Source organism: Semicossyphus pulcher, unplaced genomic scaffold (genome assembly GCF_022749685.1).
Source record: "Semicossyphus pulcher isolate SPU_LCO1_2020_fin unplaced genomic scaffold, fSemPul1.0.p SCAF_8, whole genome shotgun sequence".
Taxonomy (NCBI): Eukaryota; Metazoa; Chordata; class Actinopteri; order Labriformes; family Labridae; genus Semicossyphus; species Semicossyphus pulcher.
Genome location: NW_027211759.1, coordinates 4,372,639 through 4,385,155, shown reverse-complemented (window position 1 = coordinate 4,385,155; position 12,517 = coordinate 4,372,639). Strand labels below are relative to the sequence as shown.

The window sequence follows — 12,517 nt, the reverse complement described above, 5'->3', positions numbered from 1 at the left end:
CTCCTCAAACTGACAGCATTCTCAAATAAACACTGAAAAATATCAATGTAGGAAAAGTCAATATTGTTTGCTATATCGTCCAGCACCTGTTTGCTATTGGAAGAATTCTCAGTCGTGTGCAACCAATGTTGACACACTGGAATTTTTTCCCCAAAACATTGCATAATTCACCCAATTCCCTGAACACATGCTAGGACTGTTGTTGTTATGAGCATCAGTATCTGGTGTGAACCTGCTTCCTCGCTCCATCTTCCACAATATGTCTCCTGTTTTCTGCTAGTAAACAAGGTCAAAGGTGAGGAGACACAGAGCTGTTTGCCCAGTGAATCACAAACACAAACATCCCTGCACAACAACATTTCTGACCCTGCAACCTCTGTGAGGGAACAAAATTTAGAGGGTGTTAAGATTGCTGCTGATTCTCACACTTGAGGTGTAATTAGACGATCATAAAAGAAAATGGGGCAGAGTCTGGTGTGGGATGGTGCGGAGGTGTGAAAGATATAAAGAGGTCTGCGGGGGAAGGAGAGATCTGACTGCATAAGTAGGTTGGAAAAATGTACAATGCATGCTGGTAAACTGTAGTTTCAGTTATAGATAGAAAACCTTGAATCACAGCACATGCTCAGATAAAATCAGCCTGCGGGTTATGGTGATAACAGTGAAAGAAAAAGCAGGTACAGACATGCTCGCTTAGTGTGCAATAAAAGAGCCAGCAAAATGCTTCAGTGTGTGTATGCCACACAACATTTTATTTAGTCGTTAATGGGACTTACATAATCATCATTTTTATTAACAATACTAAATAGATCAAAAGACAGTTAGTCAAACAACAAACCTGCTGCAATTTCTCCTCCATATTTTACCTCTGCATAGCTTCACATCTACATACATTTGCTGCTAATGCATGCACGCACACTCCTTCTCTGGGTCTACTACACAAAACAAGGAACCTGAATCAAGTGTTACTACCTTGAAACTATTGGACGATAAGTACCAGAAGTTTGTGTTGCCTAACACCAGACATGGCGGAGCGTGATTAATGACACACTGTCTGTGCTGCTTTGCAAACAGGAGCCAGGTCTGAACAGGCGTTCGTGCTGTGAGGTGTGACGGCTGAAGTGCAGATAGAGTTATTTGTTTGACTACTCATTATCAGTAACCTACAACCAAAGGCAAAAGCAAGTGACTGGAAGCCAGGCAGAACAGGGAGTCGGTAAATGGAAGGACGGAAGAAGAAAGGGGGATAGCACTTAGTTATGTTATTCCACTGCTGTGTTAAATACTTGATTCCGATTGGTTAATTACGCATTCTGAGGTCGGCTATTTCTCGATAACAGAGTGTTGTTATGAAGAACACACCGTTGCTAGGGATTCGGCTCTAATCAGACAAAATAGAGAGGAGAATATATGTGATCATATCAACCTGCTGAAAGAAGTCCGGTAAATTTGACATCGGTCTTTTTAGGAAGAAAATAAGAAAAAAAAACAGCAGAGAGAAAGCAATAAAGGTTAAAAGAGGCAAAACAAGCTCTAACAGAGAGATGTGGTGTTTAAAGACACAAATAGAAAAGAAAATGAGGACAGAGTCTTGACAGCGACGAGACAGGAAACCTCAATCAGGTGCTGCACTGATTCCTGTGGTCCGACTCACCGTGTCTCACTTCACCATCACTGGGAATGTTTCCATTTAATGTGAGTAACAACAGTTAGCTTATTTGAAGAAGGCTAGAGCTAACCGTTGCTATGGACGCAGCTCTCACTGTGATTGTACTACTTTTAAATGGAAAAACGGAAAGACAATGATTTAAAATTATTTCCAAATCAGTGTTTTGTGTCACATTATTCATTTGGTAGATAGGTAGGCAGTGAAGTTCAGGGAAGAGACAGAATGGAAAGAGAAAGACCGATAGAGTAGAAGGAGTGACAACTGAAAGAATGTAAGAGATAAACAGACAGAACAGAAAGAGAAAGAATCATACAGTAGACGTGGTGTGAGTCCACTGTAGATAGTCCAGCTCTGACTAAGCCTCCAAGTTCAATCTCATTTGTTCCATTTTACTCCCCTCTGCCAGCATTACCACATCTTACACTTCACTCATGCCAGCCACAACAAGGCTTGGCAACTTCAGGCTGACTTACAGTCATCCAAAGACTCATCTTGGAATTTAAAAAAGTTTACCGAGGCAGATATTTACAAGTGAATCAACAGGGTGAAACAATTACAAACACGCAGAGGTCAATGCCTGACGAGTTCTGATTCAGTTTCTCCACTTCTACATCTACTTTTCTGGGGCGGCTGTGGCTCAGTGGAAGAGTGGGTGGTCTCTCAATCGGAAGGTTAGAGGTTCGATCCCTGACTGCTACAGTCACATGTCGAGGTGTCCTTGGGCAACCCCAAATTGCTCCCAGTGGCATAGCCATCGGGTATAAATGGGCATATCTGATTTGAGCTTGGCACTTAGAAATGTGTCACGTAGTGTAAAAGCAGCTTTGAGTGGTCGGAACAATAGAAAAGCGTAAGGCCTCATGCTAAGCCAGAATGCTGCTTGCTTACTGTTCGCTTCCTCAACTAGACATAGATTATAAAAACTGTTCTGGAGAGGTTTTATTTTAGTTGTAGAGAGATTATTAATGTGTCTCGGTTAAAAATGAAACCACCATATGCCTACAACCGCTATTTCAAACTGTGCTGAAGGCTGTTAGAGGATTTCATTTAGCTTTGAGTGGAAGGGTTAAGACGTGTCTGATGTCTGGATCTGCTCTGCAACTCAACACCAGTATCTCTAATTTATCAGCCTACATGTGGTGCAGATCTATTTATAGAACTCTGGTGGGTGTTTTCTCTCATCGCTGACGCGTATTAGAAGAACTCACTGCAATAAAGTAATTGCTTTACAATGCTATAATGAAAATGAAGTGCAATAAAAGCATATTAACACTTGGCTTCTTAAGGGCACAGTCAGAGTCGCATTATACTATGTCAGTGTATCCTTTTCTAAGTCCACAGGGTTTGATTTTCATACGTAGCTCATAAATGTAACGGTGTTGCAGCTAGTTACATAAATGCACCAGAATTCATCCAAAAACTCATATTTTGAGTTATTTTGCAAATAAAAAAATGATACGTCACAACCAAAGCTAGCTCAAGCAAGTTTCAAGTCTTTGTGAACTAAGTTGTACAGTTTTGAAGAGACATGAATGGAAACCAGAGGATGTCTAAAATGTTAGGAAAACCCCTCGACAACCTCCGACATAACAGCCTGTTTGAAAAATGTTTTTGCAGCCATGTTATTGCATAATGTGTGGGCAAGGACCATGCAAAACATTGGTTTGTTCTTTAAGGGAAGCAAGAGAAGAACTGTTTACACTGGACTACAATATTTAAGTCTTTTTTGGAAAGCAAGACCAAACCTCGACGTCAGTCTGTCCTCTGCCAAACTGTGTCATCACTGTAAACTGAGCTCTGTGGTCCGTGCAGGCAACTTAATGTACGTCTCTGTGGTCTAGTTTCACTCTTATGTTCCTGTGCTTGTGCCCATCGAACAGACTTTTGTTTCTCATGGTTCTCTTTTCTCACACTGTTGGCTGCTGCTTCTTCTTAAAAACCTTACACACGTAAACTACTGGGAATCTTTTGTCATGAAGCAGATATAGGAATAATTGTCCTGTTTCCCCGCATCACAGTATCTAATCATGTTGCTCAAAGGTATCCAAGGTTCACGGAAACAGCATCTCTCTCCCTGGAGTCTAAATTAGAGCAGAGCTGGCACGGCAGTGAATGAGGGCCGTTTCTTACGTCGTTCTGATGCTGCTGTGGGTTATAGGGGAGCTGTACAGGCTTGTTCCTGTTTACAACAACATGGGCGCAGTGTGCCAGGGCAAGCAGACGGTGCAAGGGGAGCAATCTAACTCACATATCATCTCAGACGCACATACAGAAAGGTTGCAGATAAAATGGATGCATATAAAGAAGAAGCAAGAGTGCAGAGGGATGTATGTGAAGTTACACCACAGTCTGACCAGCCAGCGCGGGCTAGACCTAACATATAGGCAAGTGTAAACAAACACGCTTCATCCTTTCAAAGACGCACACATTCCTCGTCCCTTGAAGACACAGCTGGGTGTGCAGACTGGACATGTTGCCTTTGATGAGTAAAATATATGTCTGTGAGTGCCACACATGAAACTAAAGACCTACAGGAACAGACGATAGAAATAGCACTCGGCTGGTCATGTTCATGACCTCTTCCTCAACATGTCTCTACGTTTTTTAGACTGTAACGTACCATAATCTTTCCGCCATGAGGAATCCTGGAAATGAGGGCCTTCCTTGTACAGTGCTGCAAGGTTAATTATCACCCTGGTGTGACGAACATACCACAGAGACTAATTGTCCGGTCATGACACAGAGAAGCACAATGAGCAGGAAGTGGGTGTCGTGAAAACCGCAAAAGAAATGACACAACGTCCGACAGAACAGACTGTCCAGACTTAAAAGTCCTGTGTGGCGTTTTTGAGAAAGGGCGGTTTGTATTGTTCTGAGGAAGAAAGAAAAATCTTTCATTGATTCATTTCCCAACAAAGGATTTACTCCTTCTGGTGAATCTGACGCTTACATACTGAATAAAGAGGAAGACTCACGAGGGTGACGAGTTCATGTTTGGCTGATAAACTCAAATGCTGCCAGCCAAGTGGCAGATGGTTGATTGGTTTTAGGGGGGAATGAAGAGATTTAGAGGCAACAATATCCCATGCCACTTGCCCATAGCACTGCCCCAAATGGATGCTCTCAATATTCATCTCAAGGAATTAGATCACTCGTGTCTTGCACGGCAAAATTAATCACAAAATGCGGTTCAGGGTGAATTGTGGGGTGAAACAGTGGGTAGCTCACCACGTGAAAGGCGTGATTACAGGGAGCAGAAGTAAAGAGGATGTTAGGCTTGTGCTAGGAATGACTGAGGAGTGTGCATGCAGACGGACTTTGATGGGTGTTTTGGTTGAACGAGAGGATCTACTGTGATCTGGTCTGACTGAACTTTACAGTCACTCGCTAAGAGCTGATGTTGTGTTTACCAAGTTCTGCGTACAAAGACAGATTGCTGTACTAACTAATGTTGCTCAGTGGCCAACAGCAGGAAGAAGTGACCTGTGCAGCTTCCAGGTGTGAAAATGTGTATATAAAAGAGAAAGAACAGGATGCAGGTGTAACTAATAGTCTCCCTGTTAGCCATCGCATCAAGTAATACTCTATAAAACCTCCTGAGACTGATACACATACATGTAACGCAGCTATCATTAAAAACCCTGAATACTAATAACAATACGTATCCACAACTAAACAAGCAACAATTAAGAGCCTGAGTGTGATGCTCTAAGACTTCTGCTTTATTGGAGCTGTGTGCGTTTTGTTTGATCAGATTTGATTGGCAGTGTCGAGTATAAAAACAGGATCTAATATTGGGTTCATTTCCTCTCCTGCCACTGTGGCAGGTTTCTCTGAAATCTAAGTTGAAGTCTTTGAACTGTAAACACAGAGTTACTGGTATCTGACAGTAGAAATATGCCATGTAATGTTTTTTTTTTCTTATCCTTAAAATTGCATTTTGCCAACAGAATTGAGTAACATCAGAGAAACTGCAATGGTAGCAGATGACCTAGAATTTGAACCTGCTCCGGCCAATATTTACATTACATTTGGCAGGTTTTAATTTCCTTCCCTGTATTCAAATATTGATTCATCCTGATGTGGTGCACAGAAGGGTGTAACATTCGTTTTGGACACCAGAGCACGCAGTAAAAAGCTGGTTGGAGTAAGTTTTCAGGCCCTTTTATCTAAATAATTTTCCTGCTTTGGCATCATGCCAAAAACTAAGCGGTAAGAAAACATTTTCCTGTGACAGTGATCTTACCTGATTGTTTGGTTTGTGCTGGGAGGAGGTCCCCGGGATGTTGAGCGAGTGACTCCTGGTGACAGCTGCTCCTGTTGAAGCTCTCCTGTGCTGTGAGCGCACTGACAGTGATGCTTTTGCCTCCGGTGTGGGGCTGCTGCTGCTTGTGCTGTTCCCTTCAGTCTCAAGCACTGCATCCCAAGGATCCCCGGCAGGAAGTCCTGGTGCTGCCTGTGCAGGGCCTCCTGATGCCGGGGATCCCTCCTCATTCTCAGCTTTACGCTTTGTAAGAGGGTCCAGATCCAGCCAGTCAAAGCGGCTGATGCTGGAGGATTCCGTTGCCGCTGGCTGCTGTGGTGGTGGGTTGGGTGCCAGAGAAGCTGTGCCGGCTTGAGAGGAATCTAGGTCAGTGCAGGCCGATTTGCCATTCTTCAAGTATTCTGAGGTGCTGGCAATCTTGTCAAACAGTTTGGCCATCTCCGGGTCCACGGCTGGCTGCGGGAAGACCATGGCAGCAGCAGGCTGGATGGGAGTGAACGCCATGAAGGATGCCTGCTGCGCCGACATGGCCATGAAGGGCGACATGGTTGGAGTGAAGCCATTCTGAAATGTGCCGGGTTTGGGGAATGGAGCTGAGGGGAACACTGGGATAGGCTGATGGGTGGGAGTGGACACACTGGAGCTAGATGGGGTGGTCAGAACGGGTGTCCACTGGCCGCTCTGGAAAGGAGATGAGCTACAGGGAATGCCCCCCGGGTAGGAGGCACTGAGGTTAAACCCCAGCAAGGATGATGGGCGAGACACTTTGCTGTTCGCCCCAAAGTTTTCATCCAGGAGGAGCTTTTCAAGCTCCTCATTGGTCAGCTTGTCCACATCAATATCCCTGAACTTGTCCTGCTCTGCCTGCTTCTTGGTCTCTGGGAAGACAATGAGGTCCTTTTCTGGTCTGTTCGTCGAGGGTGATGGTTGAGGAGCAGTAGTGGTAGACTTTGATGGTTTTGGTTTCGGGAAGGATGAGGATGCTGCAGAGGAAGACGAGGGTGCTGAAGTTGACAGGGTGTGTCTCTTATCCTTTCGCAACTTTGCTAGAGCCTCTTCCTCCATGCGGAGGGCTTCCTCTTTACCCACAACCCCCTTTGGCTGGGGGACCTCCATCTTGAACCCATTACCACTTGATATCTGGGCCATTCTGTCAACTGGAAGGTGCCATGAGTTTGACAGCTTTTAAGTCAGTGTGGCCCAAAGGGTAGCGTAGCAATCCTTCAAACACCTGAAAAAGGTGGAAAAATAACGTTATTTAAATAACATGAAGAGGAAGACAAACGGGTCGAAAGCAGTCAGTATATCATGTTGAACATTTGAAGAGTTACAGTACGAGCATGTTTTACCTAAAGGTTTCTCTGGGCCTTGTTGCTGTAACCGGCTTTGACTGCTTATTGAGCTGCCATTTGTCACGTATTGACAGCCAATAATTACTTGTGGCTGTTTTTGAGGCCAAGGGCACCAGTTAGGTTACGTAATCAGCATGCTCTATATAACTAGCATGTTCATGCTATTCATATGGATCAGCTTACTCACAGAGCGCTCTCCTCTTTTAGTGAACCTCTGTGTTGTTCACCTTGACATTGCAGTTGTTAAACCGAGCAGCCAGACTGACCACATACCAAAAAAAGACTTAAGAAAACAAGTGGTGTATAATAAGAAGGTGACATGACTCACACCACATATTGAAATGCAGACTTACAGATCTGTTAGCTACTGTGCAGCAAAACAAATAACTATGATTTTCCTCCTTTATTTATGCACCGATTACTTTCTGTGATCCCACATTGATGCAATCAAACTGCTTGTTTTTCCAACAGGCTCTCAAAAAGTCTTTGCCAAACATCTTTGACTCTTGAAGAACTCGAGCGATTTATACAACTACAACTGGAAGAGCCAAGAGTATCCCATATCTCAGCCCTGTCTCCTAGAAAGTGTTTTCACACTCAGCAAATATGCAACACGAAATACGCTCTGAAGGAAACTTTTCGAACAAAGCAGGCAATCTCGAAATACAGCATCCACTCGCAGTAACAGCAGCATTATTCCTATTTGATGTGGTTATTTTTAACGCAGAAAAAAGTCAGCCATGATTTAAGAATCTTTCTCAAAACTAAACCAAAGTGCTTTTATCGTCCAAACTGAAATAAGGTGTTTTTATTGGAACTCCACTGGTGTGGCAGTCCAGCGCTCTGTTAGCCCACCATCCACCCAGCCCGCCTCCTGGTGCGTCCAACACTCTACATAAATCGTGTGTTATATTCACTCTACAAACAACGCTGGTGGACATAATCCAGGCAGTGATTATCTTGTCACAATGAAAGAAGTTTAGTTATATGCAAACATAATTTCTGGGAGACAGGGTTGCACATGTATAACATGAGAAAAACATTGCTGCAAAGTGTTTTGTGGTCCTAAAATGACACGGCGCCTTCTCAAAGCAACCATTCATCCAACGATCACAGTCCCAGGGTTGAGTGAGTTCCTTCCCTCCCCAGGCGTCACGGCCTCTCCTGAGCTTCCCCTCCCATTGTGGTGCAGAAGGCTGGCTGTGCTGGGGCTCAGACTAGCCTAGCACTATTGTGCAGCTGAGGAATTTGGCATGCTAAGCAGCCTGACGGGTCTCTCTCTCTCTTTCTTCTCCCACTCTGTTAGCATTATGTTAGCACCATGGCCCAAGATTGTCTTATCAGCTGTGCTCACACCAGCAGGCAGCGACAATGTGGCTGCATTCATTAAGTATTCGACAAGGAGCGCTTAGTGCCAACTTCGCCAAGAGCACAGTCTTAGGACCCTAAATGAATAAGAAATAAGGGTCATAGTCCTTTAGAGTCTGCTGTCACGGATGGCTTGAGTCTGTGCAGAAACGTCCCATGGTCGGACCAAAGCAGTTCATCCGTATGTCATTGATTTTACTCACAGTGAAGAAGCATGTACTGAGAGATGGAAGCTTAGAAGTTAAGGTCACTGTTCCAGGTTTAAAAGGTCATAACCCCTGACCTGAACCAGACACTTGACAGCAGCTACTTCCTGATTCTGTATGTAAACACAGGGCCAATCTGAGAAACCATGTAACATGATTACAGTTCATACAAATGGGTCTTTCACTATAGACCTTAGATCGTTGTACGCTGTACGATGGAGATTCAACAGGAGGAAAGCTACCAAAACCAAGACTTAACACTAAAGATCCTAGATCAAGATTAGCCATATGCTCAAAGTCCATATATGGCAAATAAGACACGCACAAAGAATGGAGGAAAACTTAACTTACGGGAAAAAAAATAAAACTGCGGCCAAGACAAATACTGCAAACTCAGTTCCACTGACTGCAGCATGGCAAAGGGTGGCAGAGCCAAGGTCCTGTAAGAGCTTCATTCAACATCTGAGCAGGAAATCAGTGCTGTTTTAGTATTTTAAATACAACCGCAACTCAACCTTGTTTAAGTGAAATATTTAAGGATGCAGAGGACACAATAATAAATTACACATTTAGAGTGTGGACAGTTTGCAGATCACTTGACGCATCCAGAGTGTTTTTTTTTACTCCTTCCTGAACAGTTTACTTTAGTGTGGCCTTTAGGCCGCTTTAAGGATGGAAAATCATCTAATTTCATCCACACTATCTGACAGCATTGTATATATTCTTCATTTTTATCAGCTTACATATATATTATGCTATTCAAATCCTAGCTTACATGTTTTATGGCAGCATCAATCTGCTTGATTTGTCTAACTCAAGCTGCTTTAGGTAATCTCTGGGATGCATTTTGCACAGACTGTGGATTTTGACTTCCACCTTTTCCCCTGACAGGGCAAAATAAAGGGACCCGTTTATATCTAGCATGAGCAAGAGGAGAAAGGACAGCAACCCCCGAGCTGTTTCAATGTTCATATGGGCACCTCACTCTTGTTTGAAGACGGAATTGAATAATTGTGAACCGAACTTTTAATTTGGATTTGACCTGATAGGACTTAAAACGAGTTTTGTTTGTAACTGCTGTTAAAAAAAAAAAGTGCAGTTTTGACAAAACACTCTGCAGCTGAGCAAAGTACAGGGGGACATCTTTAAAGAGGAAAATAAGTAACCAGGTTGAGTTTATTGACTTGTAAGGAATGTTCAATGGTTGAACAAAGAGACAAAAAATACAGTAAAACTTCCTTTGAGTTTTTCCTGTACTGGCTTGAACAGTGTAAACATAAATCACTGTGTGAACAGTGATTTATTCATACAACTAATGGATCCTATGCATGCAGTAGATATATAGCAGCAAAATATTAACCCATTAGCCATCAGCTATTAAGTTGATTGCCAACTGTTGATAATTAGTGAATCTGAGTTATTTTTAAGAAAAAAAGTTAAAGATCTTTGTTTGCAACCTTTTAAATGTGAATATTATCTGCTTTGTTTACTCCTCTGCGAAAATAAACTGAATCACTTGACAAAACAAGACATTTGAGGACATTATCTCAGGCGATGAGACACGCTTATTGACATTTTTCCATTTAAGTTTTAGACAACTATTAGCCTACTTCAGAAGACAATTTGCTGCAAATAAGTGATAGTGTCCGCTGTACTTGTAATTTAAAATACATGGAAAGTAACATCAACTCAAAGCCAACACTTTCTTTATAACTTTTAGAAAACTCCTTAGACTTAGACTTAGACTTAGACTCAACTTTATTGATCCCTTTGGGATGACTCCCTCTGGGAAATTCAGTCTCCAGCAGCTTATACAGTACAATACAATAGGAAAGAATCAGCACACAGAGGGTAAAAAATAAAGATCAAAATATATATATCAATCGATATATATATATATATATATATAAAAAAGTACAAAATTAGATAACAAAATATATAAAATATACACTCTTAGAAAATGTACAAGTAAACAGTGGGTAATAGTTCCTCCTAATCCTTTTCCACGATTTACTTTTGGGGAAACAACGTGTTTCATCTGATCCCAAGTGTTAATGGTTAGCACTGGGATATCATCACGTTTTTAGAAGTCAATTTACTAGACAATAAAGCGACATATGAGATGTTTTGCTCAGTTATACAACCTGTAGGTCTCTAACGCTACAGAATAATTTCACGGACCAGTTTTAGGCTGAACAATGCACAGCAGCTAACTTGCATAATTATCTGTGTACATCTCGGTTAGCTAACTTAGCTAACCTGTCGGCTGATGCTCACCTGACACCAAATGATGCGTTGTGAAATGTCAGTAAGTCATGAATGTTTGTTTTTCTCATATTGTACACACACACACACGCGCGCGCGCACACACACACATAAGAGCTAGCTGTTTGTTAGTTTGAGATAACAGTGGGTTTGAACAGATAATAAGACAGTAATCCTGCTAAGTAACCCGGTTATCAAATTCAAATGTCACTTTTTGGTACTTTTGATAGTCGCTGGAACTTTAACGTCTGACTTTGTTGGATGCTAAGTTAGTTAGCCGCTAAACCTAACAACACGGCACGCTAAATAGGAAAAAAATGTCGTTCATATAAACATAACGCGACTAAATTTAGCAACATAAATAACTTACATGTCTGCTCCGTACTTTTAGGGGCACTGATATATTATTTCTAAAGCTGCTTTAGTCCTGCCAACTGCCCACAACAAGGAAGAAATGCAGGTTTTGTCTTACGGAAAACAGTCGCCTACTACGGATGCCGAAACCGCCGATTTCAGGCAACTAGAGGATAAAACTTTGACTCGCAGTCATTTACTGCATATAAGGTAAGTTTCTCACCTTTTAGCGGTGCGGTGTTTGGAGCCATTTTTCCTGCAGCTGCATTTTTTTCCATCAACTTGTACCGAGGGGACGTCAGTTCCTGTTGAGGAGGTCGGTTGGAGTTTTGGTTGGATACTGTCTCTGCTTGGATGGGTTGCTGAACTAAGATTGAATGGGACAACACCGCCATCATGTGGACAAATATGGGTATTGCAAAAAAAACAATCAAAAAAGCTTAAGGTCCCTGTGAGGAGTTTTTCACTGGTTTTAAAACAGACTGAAATTAATTTGGATTACTCTATATGACCTACAAAAGCAAACAACAACATCAGCAACAAGATTTATTATTTCTATATAGTTATTTTTAATGCCTGAAACTGATGGCGGGGGGTAGGTGTCAGATAAAGCGATTAACATTTTCCAGGGCAAACATTTAAAGTGAAAGAAATATATGACTGTTAAAGAAATCAGGACGAGATTGTTTGTTAAAAACCACCACTTAAATATGTACAGGACAAAATCAGCAAAGAGATAAGAGGTACGGCTTTGTCCACAGGGGGCGCCAAAATCAACACAAACCGAAAGTCTCCTCACAGCAGCTGTGATTATGTACAAGTTATTATATGTTTGTTTATTTTTATCTCCTTATCATATTTCACAAAGTGCAGAAAATTGTAAGTAATATTTCAATTGATCATATTGATATATGACTATTGTAACATCTTGAATTCAAGCAAGAAACAATATTATGAAATAAAGAATAATATAAAATGAAAACACATTGCAAACAGTGAGAGGGTTATGAAAATGTAATCATAAATTAGATTATGAGAT

At 41.9% G+C, this 12,517-nt stretch overlaps 1 protein-coding gene across 1 annotated transcript in view; it reads right to left on the bottom strand.

The window, feature by feature from the left end:
- The window catches only part of pik3c2a (phosphatidylinositol-4-phosphate 3-kinase, catalytic subunit type 2 alpha), a 52,399-nt gene extending 40,613 nt beyond the window's left edge, over positions 1-11,786 (bottom strand). The window contains exons 1-2 of the mRNA XM_069685954.1: positions 11,702-11,786; positions 5,916-7,164 (exon numbers count right to left, since the gene is read on the bottom strand). Of these exons, the coding sequence (XP_069542055.1) occupies positions 5,916-7,082 (1,167 nt within the window). The 5' untranslated portion in view covers positions 7,083-7,164; positions 11,702-11,786. The remainder of the gene's footprint in view (positions 1-5,915; positions 7,165-11,701) is intronic.
- Between the last annotated feature and the right edge of the window lie 731 nt (positions 11,787-12,517).